The sequence below is a fragment of the Ornithorhynchus anatinus genome, chromosome 4 (assembly GCF_004115215.2).
Source record: "Ornithorhynchus anatinus isolate Pmale09 chromosome 4, mOrnAna1.pri.v4, whole genome shotgun sequence".
Lineage (NCBI taxonomy): Eukaryota > Metazoa > Chordata > Mammalia > Monotremata > Ornithorhynchidae > Ornithorhynchus > Ornithorhynchus anatinus.
Genome location: NC_041731.1, coordinates 36,577,372 through 36,597,965, shown reverse-complemented (window position 1 = coordinate 36,597,965; position 20,594 = coordinate 36,577,372). Strand labels below are relative to the sequence as shown.

At 50.1% G+C, this 20,594-nt stretch overlaps 1 protein-coding gene across 1 annotated transcript; it reads right to left on the bottom strand.

Annotated features, from left to right (window-relative positions):
* Positions 1–678: 678 nt before the first annotated feature.
* Positions 679–19,348, bottom strand: GFI1B (growth factor independent 1B transcriptional repressor). The gene is made up of 7 exons (XM_016228504.3): positions 19,219–19,348; positions 6,168–6,282; positions 5,193–5,324; positions 3,852–4,102; positions 3,547–3,684; positions 1,990–2,155; positions 679–1,363 (listed from the first exon to the last, which is right to left on the bottom strand). Exons 2-7 carry the CDS (start codon positions 6,265–6,267, stop codon positions 1,185–1,187), a joined length of 966 nt encoding a protein of 321 aa, XP_016083990.1. The 5' UTR covers positions 6,268–6,282; positions 19,219–19,348; the 3' UTR covers positions 679–1,184.
* Positions 19,349–20,594: the final 1,246 nt, after the last annotated feature.

Sequence of the window (20,594 nt, the reverse complement as noted above, 5' to 3'; positions counted from 1 at the left end):
AAGGAGCTGGTGGGGAGTAATGATAATAATAATAATAATATTATTCCCTCTAGACTGTAAGCTCATTATGGCAGAGAACATATCTGCTATTCTGTTGTACTCTCTCAAGTGCTTAGTACAGTTCTGTGCACATAGTAAGCATCAATCAATACCATTGATTGATTATTATTATGGTATTTGTTAAGTGCTTACTATGTGCCAAACACGACATTAAACGCTGCGGAAAACATAGATAATCAGGTCCCACATGGGGGCTCACAGTAGGAGAAAGAAAAGACATTGTATCCCCATTTTGCAGAATGAAGGAAATGAGGCCCAGAGAAGTCAAGTGACTTGCCCAAGGTCACACAGCAGGTTTGTGGCAGTCAGAATTAGAACCCCAGTCCTCTGACTTCTAGGCCCGAGCTCTTTCCATTAGGAGGGTCGCATAGGAAAATGAGGAGGGAGTGGAGGGAAGATGCAGCCTCTGAGGACAGTGAGGTGGAGGAGCCGAAACTGAAAGCGTTGAGGGGGGTAAAGAAGCCGGGTTTGGGGAGGTCGGGGAAGGGGCAGGGCCCAGGTTGATTCCATTGATAGAGTCTGGGGTCTGAGGCCAAGGGCAAGCCCGTGGGAAGGTAAAAACCACAAGGACATCAAAGCTGAGAGTTCAGCTACTGGGAAATCAGGCGCTTTCTCAAGTTTCTTTATTTTCATTTACTACAAACAGGCACTGAGAGGGAGGCGTCCTGGCCCGTAGCAGCTGCCACCTGTGACCCCTGGCCTCGTGCAGCGGGTGGGGACCGGGCAGCAACCCCGAGAAGCCACGTGGCAGCTGGTGCCCTCTCCCCAGAGTCCACGCCAACCCGGAGGGTCCACAGCCTTGGCGGGGGGCGTGCCAGAAGGGGCAGGTAAGATGATCGGGTGGTCCCCGCCAGACCGAGAACGAGACAGAGTTCTTTTAAAAGAGGAGAGATCTTGCAGTCGGCTCGGCCGGGAGAGGCCGGGGGAGCTCAGCGCTCTCCCTCCCCCTCGGCCGCCGCAGGGTCTCGACCCCCCTCTCAGCTCCTCTCCTGGTGAACCAACCTCCTGGCACGGAGTCCAGGTGGCATAGGGCTCACCGCCCGGCAACGGTGGCCGGCAGTTAAAGCGGGCAGGGGTCCTTTCCCCTGTCTGTGAAGAAAGGGGGAGGCAGGCGGGCAGAGCGGTCACTTGAGGCTGTGCTGGGTCTCCCGGTGCCGTCTGAGATCCACCTTGCGCTGGAAGCCCTTGGAGCACAGCTCGCAGCTGAAGGGCTTGAAGCCGGTGTGCTTGCGGCTGTGGGTGATGAGGTTCGAGCTCTGGCTGAAGGCCTTGCCGCAGACCTGGCACTTGTGGGGCTTCTCTCCTGCAAGACAACATGGGGCCCGGGAGCGTCACGGCCCTGCTCGGCTTGGGTGGAGGGCCCGTTTGGCTACGGCAGCCTCCCTTCCCCCTCTCTTCCACCCCCGCTTGGGCCTGGTGCTCTGGCTGGATGGGAAGTGGAAAATGATAATAATAATAGTAATCATGGTATTTGTTAAGTGCTTACTACGTGCCAAGCACTGTTCTAAGCACAGGGATAGATACAAGGTAATCAGCTTGGACACGGTCCCTGTCCCGCACGGGGCTCACAGTCTTAATCCCCATTTTACAGATGAGGTAACCGAGGCGTAGAGAAGTGAAGCGACTTGCCCAGGTCACACAGCAGACCCGTGGCAGAGCCAGGATTAGAACCCAGGTCCTTCTGACTCCCAGGCCTGTTCTCTATCCACAAGGCCACGCTGCTTCTGACAGGAAAAGTATATATGAATGGGTCTACCACATATTTCTACGGGTGTGTGGAGCGACACATCTGAGGACAAGGGGGTGGCGACATCCAGGAAGTCGTATACAGCAAGTTCGCGTGCCTAGAGGGCCGTAGCCAACGGATGGAGGCAGACTGGCATTGGTAAGGGTCAGAGCGTGTGCCCGGAGACTCCCTCCCCGGCTCACCGGTGTGGATGTAGGTGTGCTTCTTCATGTCCGACTTCTGGTGGAAACGCTTGCCGCAGTACTGGCAGGGGTAGGGCCGGGTGTCTGAGTGGATGAGAAGGTGGGTGGACAGGGTGGACGAGCGCTTGAAGGTCTTCCCGCACATCTTACACTCGAAGCTCCTCTCCTGCCGGAGGAAACGGGGCCCCGGGGGGTCAGACGCAGACGTGGCCGCGGGGCAGGTTATTTTGAGCGCCAGAGCAGGCCTGGACTCCTGGGGAACGGGAGATGGATGGCATTGGGGCTGACTCTGCCTCCAGCCACTTGCAGCAGTAGCAGGGGAGGAGGAGGAGGCAGCCTGCAAGAGGAGCGTTGGATCCTGTAACCCAGAGAAAGTTGGGAAGAGAAGCCGGGGGGGACGGAGAATTTCCGGAACCAGACTCGTTTCCCTGAAGGTCTTACCTGGCCTAGGTTTGGGGAGTCTTTAAAGTGACTTGCTCCCTTTATTCATCTCCCCCCTCCCGCCCCACAACACTTATGTACATATCCGTAATTAATTTATGTATGTTAACGACAATCTCCCCCGCTAGACTGTAAGCTCATTATGGGCAGGGAACGTGTCTGTTTATTGTTATATTTTACTCACCCAAGTGTTTAGTACAGTGCTCTGCACGCAGTAAGTGCTCAAGAAATACGATTCAGTGAATGAATGAGCTAGTTGGGGGGACTCCAGAACGATCTCGAGGCTTCAGGGCATCATCTCCCTGCATTGGTTTTGAGGTATTCAACTCCTAAATCCTCCCAGTCTCTAAATCAAATCGATCAATGGCATTTAGGGAGCACTTACTGTATGCAGAGCACTGTACTCAGCACTTGGGAAAGTAGTATACAATAGAGTTGCAGACGTATCCCCGCCCATAAGGAGCTTATAATGTACGAAGGGAGACAGGCATTCAAAAAAACATAGAGATGGAGCCGAGCGTGCCGCTTTTCCCCTTGAAGCAGTAGGAGGTGGCCTCCCAATCGCCCTCATCCATGCTACTGGCTGCCAGTAGGAAACCGGTAAAAGTGGAGACTTCTGGAAGGATAAGGGGGGGTAAGGAGAGGGGGTCTTCTGTGGAAGGTCTGGGCCAGTAGGAAAGTTTGCCCATGGGGAGCCCCAAACTTGGCAACCTAGAGGAAGCCTGACACATAAACACACACACGCTCTCTCTCTTTCCCTCCCTCTGCCTCTTTCTCTTTTAAGGAATTTGTTAAGCACCTACTCTGTGCCAGACACTGTAGTACGCGCTGAGATCGATACGTGACAATCACATTGGAAACAATCCGTGTCCCACATAAGGATCACAGTTTTAATCCCCATTTTACAGTTAAGGTAACTGAGGTCCCGAGAAGTGAAGTCCCTTGCCCCAAATCCCACAGCAGACAAGTGGTGAAGTCAGGATTAGAACCCAGGTTCTTCTGTCTCCCGGGGCCACGCTCTAACCACTAGGAAACCCTGCTTCTTTGAGGAAACCACATCTCCCCTCAGGGGCCGTGTCTGAGGAAAGGGGCTGGGCCCTCCCGCCAGCTACCAACCTGGGAGTGGATGTGGGTGTGCTGTTCCAAACTCACGGCGTGACCGAAGGTTTTCCCGCAGATGTCACAGGCAAAGGGCCGGGTCCCGCTGTGAGATCTCCGGACATGCACCTCCAGCCCGTGGGAGGTGGAGAACACCTGGGGAAGGCAGGCACGGCTATTCATTCAGTCGTATTTATTGAGCGCTTACTGTGTGCAGAGCTCTGTACTAAGCGCTTAGGAGACTTCAATAGAACAGTAAACAGACACATTCCCCGCCCACGACGAGTTCCCAGTCCGGAGGTGCCCGTCCCCAAGTGACTCACCTTGTTGCACTTGATGCAGTGGTAGGTGTCCAGGTTCGGGGAGTAGCGAACGCTGTAGTCCAGCGGGGGCTCCGAGCTGGGGCCCAGAGGGCCGCCGTACAAGCTGACCGAACGCTCCACGAAGACAGACTGGATGGTGGAGGAGAGCTGCTGGTAGCCGTACGGTCGGGGGAAAGCATCCCAGGGGAAGCTGGGCTTATAGTAGTGGGGCGAGTTGGGGTCCTGGACCTGCAGGGCTGAGATGGACGTCTCTGGAGGGGGGAGGGGGGAGGAGAATCGTGAGCCCGGCCTCGGAGGACAGATGATCTGACTTGGGCTCCCGCTCCTGGATTTGGTTTAGACTAGATCAGGCTACCTCCCAGGACCTTGGCCCAATCAGGCCTTCTCCCCGAGCTCCTCAAAAGCTTTCTAGGGTCTGTCTGTAAATTCTCGACTTCCCCATAGTGAGACAAGGTGGGGAAATGGGCGGAAAGTGGAACAGTCATCAGTTAATCAGTGACATTTATTGAGTGTTTTCTGTGTGCAGAACACCGTACTAAGTGCTTGGGAGAGTACCGTATGAGTCGGTAGACACGAGACCTACCCTCAAGAAGCTTGATCAATCGCCCTCCCTCCTCAAATCCAGCAGACAATTACTCCCCCGCCTCAAAGTCTTACTGAAGGCAGATCTCCTCGACGAGGGCTTGCCAGACTAAGCCCCCACTTTCCTCATCTCCCCCTCCCTTCTGCGTCACCTTGACTTGCTCCCTTTGCTCTTCCCCCCGTCCCAGCCCCACAACACTTACGTACGTGTCTGTAATTTATTTATTTGTATTGATGTCTGTCTCCCCACCTCTGGACTGTGAGCTTGCTGCGGGCAGGGAATGTGTCTGTTTACTGTTGTATTGAACTTTCCCAAGCGCTTAGTACATACGATTGAATGAATGAATGAATATTCATTGAGTGCTTACAGTGTGCAGAACACTGTACTAAGTGCTTAGTTTACAGTCTAGTCTGATGAGCATGGCATAATGGATAGAGCACAGGCCTGGGAGTCACAAGGTCATGGGTTCCAATCCTGGCTCCTGCCACTTGTCTGCTCTGTGACCTTGGCCAAGTCACTTTACTTCTCTGGGTCTCAGTTACCTCATCTGTAAAATGGGGATTGCGGCTGTGAGCCCCAGGTGGGAAAGGGACTATATATGAAACCCGATTTGCTTGTATCCACCCCAGCTCTTAGTACAGTGCCTGGCACATAGTAAGCACTCAACAAATACCATAGTTATTGTGATTATTCTTATTATCTTGAGAGGGCCGCTAGGCTGTAAGACAAGCATATAGTACAGTGACTGAGTTGTATACCTGGAACTGAAATGGTCCTGGTCAGGCACGAGTCTGGGTCCTTGTCTTCCTTGGGGATTGTCCATTCCGGGCCCTGACTTTGAAACGGGAAGCTGAGGGAAGTCGTGTCCACCAGCACCCCGTCCTGTTGAGCTGTGGGTAACGATCACATCTGCAATTAATCTCCAGCGACCTCTGAGGAGGAGGAGATCTTGAGGCTCTTTGATAATCCCATCTTCTCCAGACTGTTTTTTTTTTTTAATGGTATTTGTTAAGCACTCACAACGTGCCAAGCACTGTACTAAGAGCCTAAGAAATACAAATTAATTCAATAAGACCGATTGCCCGTCGATCAGTCGATCCATGGTATTCTCGCCAGGGGTCAGAAGGGGACCCAGTCCGGAGGGACAATAGAGCCCTACGTGGGCTGAAATTTCGGGGCCGTCCCAGCCCGAGTCAAATCCAGTGAGTGCGGGATGATCCATAATGTGGTCTGATCCCTTTGGACCGGGTGCAGCCCGGCCCGCCTGACTGCCGGGGGTGGTGGGATGTCAGGGGGTGGGGGAATCACACCCGTGTGATTAACAACATTGCGCCCAAGTGGGCCCCACCCCATGGGGGACAGATTAGACCCAGTCCCCTCAGCTCCAACCCCATGGGGGGCAAACTAGACCCAGAGATAGTCTCCCCCAGCCCCACCCCTACGGGGAGGCAGACTAGACCCAGAACCATAGTTCCCTCCCCCCCCTCTTTACACCCATGAGGGGCAGACCAAATCCAGAGCCACATCTCCCCCCAGCTCCACCCCCATGAGGGGGCAGACTAGAATGACTCAGAGAAATGACCTGGACAGGTACGGCTCCATCCCTAGGAGCCGTGGCAGGATCTGACAGGGCAGAGCTGTCAGGCATTTCTCTCCCTTTGCTCTGTGCCAGCCTGGCAAGGAGCATCGGGTCTCACCGTCCCTCCCTTCGCCCCCACGAGGACCTGACTGACCCGAGCTGAGGGCAGCGGCAGAAGGCAGGACATCCTCCGGGAAACGGGGCTGGTGATAGGTGTGGGCCTTCTTGCTCTTCACCAGAAAGGAACGAGGCATTTTTTTATCCACTGCCTGAGTCAAATAGAACATTAATAATCACTTAACATCAATATGAATAACAACGGTGAGGAAGATAATCCTTTAAATGAATACAACATTACGCTTTCCAAAATACTCGTGTATCAATTTTCTCATTTGTCCTCAGGAAGGGGCGTTGTTATCCCCATTTTACTGATGCAGAAACCGAGGCCCATTGAGGTTAAAATGATTTTCCCAGCTCTTCCAGCCGGGCAGTGGCAGAAATGGAATTAGTTGGAGTTCTGATAATAATAATAATTATTATTCTAAAAAGAGAATGCTCCGTAGAGGCAAGGGACTGGTAAATTGCAATGAATATTGCTGTCACTAGGGAAGCTTTCGGGGGCTCCTTCAGTGGATTGTCATCTTCACTTGATCTGACTTCTCAGGAGGACAGAGCTCCGGTCTCCAGGAGTATCCCCTTGACCCTACCTGGGGTCAATTAGCGGTCCACAGCATCATATTACCGAGGATGAATTGGTGAAATGAATGAGCTAAGCACTCCTGGCTCCTAAAGGAGTTCTGTTCTGTTCCCTTTTGGTGCTACTCTTTTGGACTGCGCCGTTTTGAGTGTTTCTACAGCTTCCTATCCCAGCTTTACCTGCTCAAAGAAGCGGCATGAGAAGCACTGTGGCCTAGTGGATAGAAGGCGTGTCTGGGAGTCAGAAGGACCTGGGTTCTAATCCTGGTTCCGCCACTTATCTGCTTGGGCAAGTCACTTCACTTCTCTGAGGCTCAGTTACCTCATCTGCAAAATGGGGACTTCGAGCCCCATGTGGGACACGGACTGTGTCCAACTCGATTAGCTTGTATCTCCCCCAGTGCCCGGAACAGTGCCTGGCACAAAGTAAGTCCTTAACAAATGCCATTAAGAAAAATCAAAACTAGGCTCTGGATATCCTCTTTGAAAGTCTCTCTGCCTCTAGGTCTGCCCTTAGATCGTCCTGGCAACAGCAGAGCTCCTCTTATTGGAATGGGAGTAGTGAGAGTATTTATTGAGTGGGGTGAACTGTAGTGAGTGCCTGGGAGATATAATAGAAGCACAATTCATAGTCCCTTAATCAGTCCAATGCTGGCATTATTGAGTGCTTACTTTGTGCAGAGTAGTGTGCTAAGCAGTTGGGAGCGTTCGCTACAATAGAGTTGGTAGACTGATCCCTGCTCTACAAGGAGCTAAAAGCAGGAGGTTACACGAGGGAGAAAGAGATAGAAATACTGAGTATGGTACGTTCACAAGTGCTGAAAATGAGTATAAATAGCTAGGTAAATAGATAAATAAGGAAATAAAGAGATCAAATAAAATGATAGATCACCTCTTGATTGCAAGAGGTGGCTGGAAGGTTAATAAGAGTCAAGATGCTGATAAATGATCAGGGGAGACATGTTGGAGGAGGTGAGATTATTTTCCCCTTCCTCAAAAGACACCGGTGTCTTCCTGTGACCCCTCATAGGATTGGCCTCAAGGCCACCACTAGCTTCCCATCACCACCAGGCTGTCACTCCATTCCAACCCATGATGATAATAATAATGATGGTAAGCGCTTTTTTTTAAGCACTTACTGTGTGTCAAGCACTGTTCTAAGGGGTAGATACAAGCTAATCAGGTTGGACACGGTTCCTATGCCAAATCGGAACCTAAGTGGGAGGGAGAACAGGTACCTAATCCTCATTTTACAGACGAGGTTAAGTGGCTCGCCCCAGGTCACACAATAGGCAAATGGCAGAGCTGGAATTAGAACCAAGAACCTCTGCCGCCGGGATCTGATCTTTGCCGTCCCTAATCACGCCTACCATTACATGTAGATTCTATCATTCCTTCGCATTTTTGAATCGTCTCTCTCCTTCATTGGATTGTAAAATCCTTGAGGGCAAAGGCCATGGCTTATTCTTATCTTGGGATTCCCCTCAGCCTCCAGAGCAGTGCTTGGCGCTACCACGGTAGACGCTCAATCAGTACTGTCGAGGAAGAAGATGACGATCAACCAGTTGATGGCATTTATCGTGCGCTTACTATGCTCGGAGCACCGTACTGAGCACTTGGGAGAGTACAATACAGCAGAATTAGCGGATGCGTTCCCTGCAGAGGACGACGACGACGAAACCGTGGATAGGCAAAACGTAGGGGAGGTGTCGGTGTCTTGAAGACACTGCGTTCCGAGGACGGGGCGTGGGTTATCGGCTGATAGAGCATCTGGCCCAAGAGAGATTACCGTGAGTTAACGAGGCTGCACTCTGCCCTTGGGGGCCGTTGGAGGAAATCAACCCAACCCTGCTATGACTCTCCGTGGGGAGCCAAAAGGAAGAGCGAGAAAATGGCCACAGTGGCGACAGTCGGCCCCCTCTTCCAGACTGTAAGCTCGTTGTGGGCAGGGAACGGGTCTGCTTATTGTTGTATAGTACTCTCCCAAGCGCTTAGTACAGCGTTCTGCACACCGTGTGCGCCCAATAAATACGATTGGATAGTCCCCTAAACCTTCCTGCCTCCCTCATGTAAATAATGATAATAAGGCTATTTGTTAAGTGCTTACTAGGTGGTGCTTATTATGTGTCAAGCATTGTTCTTAGCACTGGGATAGATACAAGGCAGTTGGGTTGGACACAGTCCCTGTCCCCCATGGGGCTCACAGTCTTAGTCCCCATTTTACAGATAAGGTAAATGAGGTGCAGAGAAGTGACTTGCCCAAGATCACACTGTAGACAAGGGGCAGAGCCGGGATTAGAACCCAGGTCCTTCTGAGTCACAGGCCCGGGCTCTAACCGTTAGGCTATGCTGCCAGGGAGAGCTGAACAGGTGGGTGAACGGGGACGTGCAGGGGTGAAGTTTTTAGTCCTCTGCAGGCCGGATCCAATCCGGGTGTCCTCTAACCTTCTCCTTGGGTCAAACATCCAATCATAGGAACCCAAGATGGAGCTGGTTAGTTGAAATAATCATAATAATTGTGGGTTTTTTAAAGTTCTTACTGTGTGCCAGGCCCTGACCTAAATGCTGGGGTAGAAACAAATTGGTCAGGTTGGACACAGCCCTGTCTCACATGGGGCTCACAGCCTTAATCCCCATTTTACAGATGAGGTAACCGAGGTCCAGAGAAGTGAAGTGACTTGCCCAAGGTCACACAGCAGACAAGTGGCAGGATTAGAACCTGGATCTTTTGCTCTGAGGCCCGTGCTCTATCCACTGGGCCATACTGCTTCCCTACTCTTTCTTAAGCATTTACTTGGTGCCAAACATGAGTGCTAAATGATGGGGCAGATCCTGGATAATCACATCAGGCCCAATCCCTTGTCTCCCCGGGAGCTCACCGTTGAAAAGGTAGGAGGAGTGGGTGTCTTATTCTCAGCGTGGCTCAGTGGAAAGAGCACGGGCCCTGGAATCAGGACTCATGAGTTCGAATCCCAGCTCTGCCACTTGTCGGCTGTGTGACTGTGGGCAAGTCACTTAACTTCTCTGTGCCTCAGTTCCCTCATCTGTAAAATGGGGATTAAGACTGTGAGCCCCACGTGGGACAACCTGCTTCCCCTATGTCTACCCAGCGCTTAGAACAGTGCTCGGCACATAGTAAGCGCTTAACAAATACCAACATTATTATTCTCACTTTACAGATGAAGAAGCCGCGGTCCAGAGAGGTTAAGCCACTTGCCCAAGGTCACACAGCAGGCCAGTCGGTGGCAGAGCAGGGTTTAGAACCCAGGTTTCCCGATTCCCAGCCCCACGCTCTTTCCTCTGGGCTTAACTGCCTTCCTCTACGTCGTAAGCCCTGCGTTGGATCGTGTCTACCGACTGTATTGAATTCTCTCAAGTGCTTAACACAGTGCTCTGCATGATGCTCAATAAATCCCTTTGATCGCTTGATCCTCAATGGATGGTTTTTATCGAGCAGTTACTGTGTGCGGAGCACTGGACTAAGCACTTGGGAGAGTACAATATAATACACTGAGAAGCAGCGTGGCTCAGTGGAAAGAGCCCGGGCTTTGGAGTCAGAGGTCACGGGTTCGAATCCCGCCTCGGCCACTTGTCAGCTGTGTGACTTTGGGCAAGTCACTTGACTTCTCGGTGCCTCAGTTCCCTCAGCTGTAAAACGGGGATTAAGACTGTGAGCCCCACCTGGGACGACCTGATTCCCCTGTGTCTCCCCCAGCGCTTAGAACACTGCTCGGCACATAGTAAGTGCTTGACAGGTACCAACATTATTATTATTATATAACAGAGTGGGTAGACACCGTCCCTGCCCACAACGAGCCGATTCTCCCCAAAGGCTGCTCGGAGTTGCTCATGCCCGCAGATCCTGAACCCTCCGTCGGTCCCTCGGTTAATCGTATTTATTGAGCGCTTCCTGGGCGCAGAGTATCGTGCTAAGTCGTTGGGAGAGTACAACATAGCAATAAACAGACTCATTCCTTGCCCATAACGTGCTCACGGTCATACGCGTCCTAAGCCTCGCAGAGGGATGGTGTGAAGATGGCGGCTTATCTTTCGGGGACACAATCACTTTCCCTCCCTGACATCTGCTCCCTTTCTCCTCCCTCCTCCCCCTGCCACTCTCACCGGGGCTAAGGAGAAACTCGGTGCGGAGGGGCCTGGACTCTAAGACCTCGGGGGGTGGGGGCAAGTGGGGAGGGGTAGATTTACACGCGTATTTGCATTCGTGCCAGGGCTGTTCGGAGGGCCAGGGCGCGGCCTTCTGCGGCCACTGCAAGGTGGCTCTGGATTCCCTCCCCTCCCCCGGTAGGATGAAGTCCCTTCATTTTCTTTTTCAACAAAACAATTGAAGTGTAAGGTACTTTTCTGTATTTCTGCACTTTCTGTATTTGTGCAGAGAAGCAGCCTGGCTCAGAGGAAAGAGCCCAGGCTTTGGAGTCAGAGGTCATGAGTTCGAATCCCAAATCAGCTACTTGTCAGCTGGGTGACTGTGGGCAAGTCACTTCACTTCTCTGTGCCTCACTTCGCTCATCTGGAAAATGGGGATGAAAACTGTGAGCCTCACGGGGGACAACCTGATGACGCTGTGTCTACCCCAGCGCTTACAACAGTGCTCTGCACATAGTAAGCGCTTAACACATACCAACATTATTGTTATTATTATTAGAAGCAGCGTGGCTCAGTGGAAAGAGCACGGGCTTTGGAGTCAGAGGTCATGGGTTCGAAACCCGGCTCTGCCACTTGTCAGCTGTGTGACTGTGGGCAAGTCACTTCACTTCTCTGTGCCTCAGTGACCTCATCTGTAAAAAAGGGGGATTAAGACTGTGAGCCCCACGTGGGACAACCTGATTCCTCTGTGTCTACCCCAGCGCTTAGAACAGTGCTCTGCACGTAGTAAGCGCTTAACAAATACCAACATTATTATTATTATTATTATTTACAAAGAGAGAGTGTGAGAAACGACCCGGCCTGGCGGCTGAGCTCTAGAAAGAGCTGGGGCAGCCGGGGAAGAGGAGAGGGCCCGTTGTCCCTCCTACTTGGACTGTGAGCCCCATAATAATAACAATAATAATACTGATGACATTGATTAAGTGCTTACTATGTGCCTGGCACTGTTCTAAGCACCGGGGTAGATACAAGCTAATCGGCTCAGACACAATCCCTGTCTCACAGTCTTCATCCCTGTTTTACAGATGAGGGAACTGAGGCACAGAGAAGTGAAGTGGCTTGCCCAAGGTCACCCAGCAAACACGTGGAGGAGCCGGGATTAGAACCCAGGTCCTCTGACTCCCAGGTTCGTGCTCTTTCCACCAGGCCACACCGCTTCTCCCTTCCCCATGTGAGATAAGGACTGTGTCCATCCTAATTAAGTTGTATCTACCCCAGTGCTTGGAAGTGTGTCTTACACATAGTAAACACTTAACAAATACCATAAAAAATAAAAAAACCCTTCAGGCTGGAAGGGACCTCCAGGGATCGTCTAGTCCTTCCCCTGCTTCTGGAGATGATAGTTTCCAGATGGTTCCCTGATCAATCAATCGATGGATGGTATTTATTGAGCGCTTACTATGTGCAGAGCACCGGATAAGCGCTTGGGTGAGTAAAATATATTACATTTGGTAGGCACAGTCCCTTCCCACGTTGAGTTCAGAGTCTAGAGGGGCAGACAGACATTAAATAAATTACGGATACGTCCGTAAGCGCTGTGGGGCCGAGGGAGGGGCGAATAAAGGGAACAGATCGAAGTGCAAGGGCGTCGCAGAGGGTTAAGCGCTTATGGTGTGCAGAACACTGTACTGAGCGCTTGGATTGCCTGACACCCTTTCCCAAGAGACCAGGGAGAAAGAGAAGCTGCCCAATTTGGGCCTGGGCCCACCCGGTCGTGGGTTCAAATCCCGGCTCTGCCACTTGTCAGCTGTGTGACTGTGGGCAAGTCACGTAACTTCTCTGTGCCTCAGTTACCTCATCTGTAAAATGGGGATTAAGACTGTGAGCCTCACGTGGGACAACCTGATTACCCTGTATCTATCCCAGCTCTTAGAACAGTGCTCTGCACTTAATAAGCGTTTAACAAATACCAACATTATTATTATTATTACCAGGCAAATAGTTGAGTTTCCCAGACTCAAGGATCAGTTTCTAGGCTGAAGGAGAAGGACCAAAGGCTGCCCTGAGCTGATAGAGCACGGGCCTGTGAGTCCAAAGGATCTGGGTTCTAATTCCAGCTCCACCCCTCGTTGGCTGGGCGACCTCGGGCAAGTCACTTCACTTTTCAGTGCCTCAGTTACCGCATCTGAAAAATGGGGATTAAGACCGTGAACCCCATGTGGGAGATGGACTGCGTCCAACCTGATTCGCCTGTATCTACCCCAGCATTTAGTACAGAGCCTGGCACATAGAGCTTAAAAAATATCATTAAAAACAAACAAACTGGATCAGCGGAGGGGCGGGGGGAAAGAGAGATGGGGCAAATCGCCCCCGTGACTTTCCTCACTTCAATGGGGGCCCCCCCAAGGCAGGATCCCCAAGCCCTCATCGACCACGGAAGTCATGTGAGGACAGCCACCTCAGCAACACAAGTCAGCTTAGGGCAGGAAGTACAAGGAACCTTAACTGAAACCACAGGCTGGGGGAGATGTAATGATTTTTGCTCTAGGTTGGCCAGGGGACCCTGAACGGTCACTATGTCCGGGGGCTGGGGGAGGGAGAGAAAGGTAAAATCACATTCCCCTGTGTCCGTCCAATTCTCCTACATCTTTCCTAATGATGAAAAATCTCAGCCAGAAAGGACCAGGTGCTTAGAACTGGGCATTGCATCCGGTAGATGCTTAATAGTGATCCTGATAATGGCATTTGTTAAGCCCTAACTATGTGCCAAACACTGTTCTGAGCACGGGCTAGGTACAGGGGAATCAGGTTGTCCCACTTGGGGCTCACAGTTTTAATCCCCATTTTACAGATGAGGTCACTGAGGCACAGAGGAGTTAAGTAGCTCGCCCAAGGTCACACAGCAGACAAGTGACAGAGCTGGGATTAGAGCCCACGTCTTCTGGCTCCCAAGCCCGGGCTCTTTCCACTCAGCCTCGCTGCTTCCTTACTGTTACTCTTACTAAGTCCTATCATCACTACTGATCGATCGATCTGCAGCATTTATCGATCTGGGTTCTAATTCCGGCTCTTCCGATTCCTTGCCGTGCGAACCTTGGCGGATCATTTAACTTCTCTGTGCCTCAGTTTCCTCAACTGTAAAATGACTATTAAATAGCTGTTTCCCTTCCTACTTAGCCTGGGAGCCCCGTGTGGGACAGGGAATTGCGTCCAACCGATTAACTTCTATCTACCCCGGCACTTGGAACGGTACTCGACACATAGTAAATGCTCAACGAATATAACACTACTCCTAATAATAATAGTACAGCGCCCTGTGCACAGTAAGCACTCGAATATGATTGAATGTATGAATGATTTACTAAAGCATTTACCATGTGCAGAGCACTATACTCAGTGCTTGAGAAAGTACAAATCAATAGAGCGGGTCAAAACAATCCCCGCCCACAAGGCCCACTGCGGCTACTAACAGCATGGCCTAGCGGCTAGAGCCCGGGTCTGGGAGTCAGGAGGTCATGGGTTCCAATCCCAGCTCCTCCACCTGTCTGCTCCGTGACCTCGGGCAAGTCACGTCACTTCTCTGGGCCTCGGGTCCCTCATCGGTAAAATGGGGATTAAGACTGGGAGCCCCACGTGGGACAGGGACTGTGTCCAACCCGATCTGCTTGTACAGTGCCTGGCACATAGTTAAGCGCTTAACAAATGCCGTAATTATCATTATTATTACTTCTCGGTACCCGATTATCTTCTATCTACCCCTGGGTTTAGAACAGTGCCTGGCACAGAGAAGGTGCTTTTAACAAATTCCATAACACCAACGTTTCTACCGCTATTACTTCCACTATCATCAGTGGTATTTATTGCGCGCTTCCTGGGTGCAGAGCAGGGTACTTAGCACCTGGGAAAGTGCCGTACAACAGAGTGAACAACAAGATCCCTGCCCACAACGAGTACTGCTAATATTCAATCCAATCTCATTCCGTCGTATTTATCGAGGGATTACTGTGTGCAACGCCCTGTACTAAGTACTCGGGAGAGTACGGTAGAACAACAAGCAGACACGTTCCTGCCCACGACGAGCTCACGGTCTAGAGGGGGAGAAGACAGGCGTTAATCTAAATAAAATAAATAAATAAATGCTACCACTACTCTTATTTCTACTCTCATCAATGGTATTTCTTGAGTACTTACTGTGTGTGCAGCACTGTACTAAATAATAATAATGATGATGGCATTTGTTAAGCACTTACTATGTGCAAAGCACTGTTCTAAGCACTTGGGAGAGTACAGTAGCAGCGTGGCTTAGTGGAAACCGCGCGGGCTTGGGAATCGGAGGACGTGGGTTCGAATGCCGGCTCCGCCACTTGTCCGCTGCGTGACCTTGGGCAAGCCACCTCACTCCTCTGTGCCTCAGTTACCTCATCTGTAAAATGGGGATTAAGATTGTGAGCCCCACGTGGGACAACCCGATCACCTTGTAACTACCCCAGTGCTTAGAACAGTGCTTGACACATAGTAAGTGCTTAACAAATTCCATTATTAGTATTATTAAAATCCAACAGACTTGGTAGATAGATTCCCTGTCCATGATGAGCTTACGGTCTACTTCTTCTACTAGTACTGTTATTTCTATTATGATCAATGGTATTTCTTGAGTACTTAATGTGTGTAGAGTTACTGCAATGAATAAGAGGATTTATTTTTCCTTTTCAAGAGAGTAGTGACTATGGGTAGCCCTGGATCCATCTCCCTCCCCTTCCATCCTCAGTGCTGCTGCATTACAGCGCCCTATGCCTTACTCTGACGCAACAGACCTGGGGTTAAACCAAGCCCTCTGCTCCGTAACCCCTCCGAAAGCTGCCGAAGTTAGTTCCCTTTGGCCCCCGTTAATAGAGGGAAAAACAGGAACCATCCTTCCAAAGGGTAGTTAATTAACAACCTACAGAGTAGCCCGGTTTTGATTCACACGATCCGTTCTGAGAAATAGCTGGAAGCACAGATTGTGAAAGGAGAATATGATTTCTTCACGTAGAACACAAGAGGCTCGATGGTATCGGGATGCCGGAAAGTCAACTGCTGTTACTATCTTTTAGAGAAACCTCCATCGCTGATAGATCACCTCCTGACCTTGAGGCAAAATAATATTTTGCACTTCTAAAACGAAAGTGTCTGGTTCCCATCCGATCACCTGGTCTCAGGCGGTGAGAATTCTCAAACAGCAGCAATGATCTGTTTCCCATGATGGAGAAGATTGGGGGGGCGGGGAAGGGAAGCGCTTGGCTCGGCACTCGTAAGACCCCTCCCTCTCTGAACACCTTTGCTAGACCAGACTCCGTTTATTTTCAGGGAAATTGAGTCTGACGCGGATTTATCGAGGCAAAGGACTGAGAAAAATGGGATCCAAAAAAAATATACATTTTTGCTGTAAATGTTGAGGTCAAAGAGTATTTCTTGCTATCGGTTAAGAAAGTTTTGCATGTTGCTCTCAGTTAAATAAATTTTGCGTGTTGGCTCAGCCCTGAGGAAAGACCCGCCTCTGCTAAGAAATTTGTCCCTTGGGCCATTTCATGGCGAGTGGCTAGTTCATTAGTTATTTATTGAGCCCTTGCTATTTAATTATAACATTGATGGTGATATTGGTGTTTCTTCATGTAGAACAAGAGGCTCGATGGTATCAGTATTTTATTGCCATTGTTCTTGTCTGTCTGTCTCCCCCGATTAATAATAATGTTGGTATTTGTGTTTGTTAAGTGCTTACTATGTGCAGAGCACTGTTCTAAGCGCTGGGGTAGACACAAGGGAATCAGGTTGTCCCACGTGGGGCTCACAGTCTTAATCCCCATTTTACAGATGAGGTAACTGAGGCACAGAGAAGTGAAGTGACTTGCCCACAGTCACACAGCTGACAAGTGGCAGAGCTGGGATTCGAACCCATGACCTCTGACTCCAAAGCTCGTGCTCTTTCCACTGAGCCACGCTACTTCTCTAATAATAATGTTGGTATTTGTTAAGCACTTAGTATGTGCAGAGCACTGTTCTAAGCACCGGGGTAGATACAGGGTAATCAGGTTGTCCCACGCAAGGCTCACAGTTAATCCCCATTTTACAGATGAGGTAACTGAGGCACAGAGAAGTGAAGTGACTTGCCCACAGTCACACAACTGCCAAGTGGCAGAGCCGGCATTCGAACCCATGACCTCTGACTCCCAAGCCCGGGCACTTTCCACTGAGCCACGCTGATTAGACTGTAAACCCGTCAAACGGCAGGGACCGTCTCTATCTGTTGCCGACTTGTTCATTCCAAGAGCTTAGTACAGTGCTCTGCACATAGTAAGCGCTCAATAAATACTATTGAATGAATGGTATTTGTTAAGCGCTTACTATGTGCCAAGCACTGTTCTAAGCGCTGGAGTAGATACAAGGGAATCAGGTTGTCCGACGTGGGGCTCACAGCCTTCATCCCCATTTTACAGATGAGGTAACTGAGGCCCAGAGAAGCGAAGCGACTTGCCCAAGGTCACACAGCTGACAAGTGGCGGAGCCGGGATCAGAACCCATGACCTCTGACTCCCAAGACTCTTTCCACTAAGCCACGCTGTCCTGTGTTGGGCAGATGGGTTGGAGGAGAATATAACAGTCCCCGTTGCGCTACCACTGAAATCGCCCAGACTGAACATCCCAGAACTAACTCTTCTAACCCCTTGGAGCTTGAAAGCCAGTGCCCAATCCACACCGAAGCCCTCCTCGGGAAAAATCTGTTACATGTTCCTTTCCACCTCTGCTGCCAAAGTCCGGTAAAAATAAATCCCAGGGAAGCAGTGTGGCTTAGTGGATAGAGTACGGTCTGGGAGTCAGAAGGACCTGGGTTCTAATCCCGGCTCCGCCACTCGTCTGCTCTGTGACCTCGGGCAGGACGCTTAATTTCTCTCTGCCTCAGTTACCTCATCTGTCAATGGGGATTAAGACGATGAGCCCTATTCGGGACCAGGGCTGTGTCCAACCCGATTAGCTCGTTATGTACTCCGGCGCTCAGAACAGTGCTTGACACCTAGTAAGCGCTTAACAAATGCCATTATTATTATTATTTAAGGCCTCCAGACTTTCACATTTTCACTTTGAATCCGGACTGCTTCCTCCCCTGAGCTGGGGCCATCGCGGACAATACCGCCTCAAAAGAGACCAAGGCGTGACTAACCCTGGCATCTCTAGACTTGGGGTTCAAGTGGGAGCTATTGTCTCTAACTCCTGGGTCGAAAACCTCCCCTCTAGGCTGACGAGGGTGAATCTTTCTGTTGTTTCTGTAAAGGGCAGAGGTGCAGCACTTTAAACACCAAGCGTCGCACACGATCAGGCATCCGCAGGAGATCAAAGGCTATTTCCCCAGGAAAACCGAGAGGGTTCTGGTCCCCAGCGTCTTTCTGCACCCTGCGCATTCAGAAAAATCTCATTCTGCTGCACGTACGCCCTCCCACAACATGCACGGAAGGCTCTGAAGAATGGACTTCATCTTAGTGAGCGATCATTCGATCCAACAAACCTGAAATCGGTCTGCCCATCTCAGGAGTTGCCCAGAACCTGAGAAGCTTTGTCAAAGGGACAGGACTCAAATTCTCACCTGCTTCTAAAATCCCTGTCTCTTTTGCTGCCCTGTGGCTTCCAGGATCCTCAGAGACAACAGGGCCAGCTGGCGTGGTTGGCTAATGGTCACAAGTCTAGCACAAGCTAAAACTGAGCAGAAGACGGTTGGACTTGATCTGCCCTCTCCAAATAGCTTCCCTTTTCGATCCATTCAGCATGGAGAGAGGACACAGCAAAGGCCGTGGCTACCGTCCGGACACATAAATGCCTGCAAAATCCCACGAGAAAGTTTTTCCGCTGAGGGGGGTCTATTGTGCTTGCGGTGGAGGAAGAGAGATGTTGACTATAAGCGTTTACTTTAGCTTTTACAGCGTTGTGGTACATCTTTAAACGGTGTCCGTCTGCATGCTATGGAGTTAGAAAGCACCTGAATTTGGAGAGATGTTGTGGGTGTCTTTGCGTTTTCTTGTATGTGATCATGCATGGGATCTGGGGAGGCATGTGTGGGTGTGAACGTGCTTTTCTCTGTGCATAGAGATAGCCTATCCAAGCACGTATCGTGAACCAGGCCTTGGTGCAGAAAAGGTGGCATTTGCAGTGTGTAAGCATGGATAATAAAAGTAGGTGGTAAATCCAGCGGGGAGTAATTTTTACCAAATTGTCCCATCTCGATCTTTCTAAGCCCAAATGCTCAGAGAGGTAGAAAGTAGATTATATCCCTTTTAACCCTCCAGGTTCTTTGTAAAAGCACGATATCAGACAAATGCAAACCAAAAGTCAAAATTACAAATCAAAACTCTAGAGAATAGAATATAAAAAGCAATCACCTGTTGGGGGTGAAGATTTTCTTTCTCTTCAAGTTCGGCTGTTTCCAGAAAGACCCCACAGTGAAATGAGTTGTTGCTTTCTCTTTAGGAAAGCTTCTCCCACTCTGACACTTTGTTACTCTCTGCTCAAATAGATACTTCTCCTTTTTTTTTCTGTTTTTTTTTTCTTCTGTTCCCCTCCCTGATTTTTCAATCTGATTATTTGTGTCAAAATCTGGCGGTGAAGAAACAACCAATGGAGAGAGAGAGCCCAGAACAGAATTTGCTTATCAAAACTTTCCAGTACTTGAAGACTTGAGCTGAATTCTCATTCCCAGCCCCGAGCCTTGAAACAGCACTCTTTCTGCTGCTGAACTACTGTATGCTATCCAGAGGAGAGAGAAAACCTGGAAATGGGACAAACCAAATAGACTTTCAAAAGAAAAATGAATGTTTGTAATAAACTTGAGTTTGGGTTTAGAGATCTCCTTCATTCTCTCTCTGTCTCTTTCTCGTATTTTCTCTTTAATTATTTACTTTCTTCTTCTCACTTCATCTAGACATGGCACTGACCTTCTAAGATGGGCGAAGAAATTGATTTTGCCGAATTCATAGTTTAATGCACATATTTGGATCTCAACATAGGGGAAAAAAGACGCCCAGAAAATATTCGTTGAGAAGTTTCTCTACGGGAAGGAACTGGGTAGACATACGTACATTAGCCTCATGAGGGACCGTGCCCATTTATAACACCATCCAAGAGGTTTCATGACAGTTGGAGCGAGCGATGCCTTAACTTTACCAGGAACCTTTCTTACACACGGTCTTCACGGGGCCCATCTCAACGTGTGACGATCTGACCTAAAAGTTAGGTGGGCGACTTCCATTCTTGCCTTACCTTTTTGATTAGCGGGAATTTCTGGGGGAAAATCAAAAGAAATGCCGTCTCAAACCCAAAAACCAAAGGGAGAAAAGCCAGCTGCAACTGGGAAAGGAACCAAACAGGAAGAGAAGCCATCAAAATGTGAGAAGAAAGCAGGACAAACGACGGAGGCTCCTGGTAATTTTTTTTTAACGGTATTCGTTAAGGACCTACTTGCCAGGGACCGTACTAAGCGTCGGGGTAGATACAAGCTAGTCAGGTTGGATACGGTCCATGAAGCCCACAGGGGGCTGACGGTCTCAGTCCCCATTTTACAGAAGAGGTAACAGACACAGAGGAGCGGGGCGACTTGCCCGGAGTCACGCAGCGGACAATTCTATCTATTGCCATTGCTCTTGTCTGTCTGTCTCCCCCGATTAGACCGTAAACCCGTCAGAGGGCAGGGACTGTCTCTGTTACCGATTTAGACATTCCAAGCGCTTAGTACAGTGCTCTGCGCATAGTAAGCGCTCAA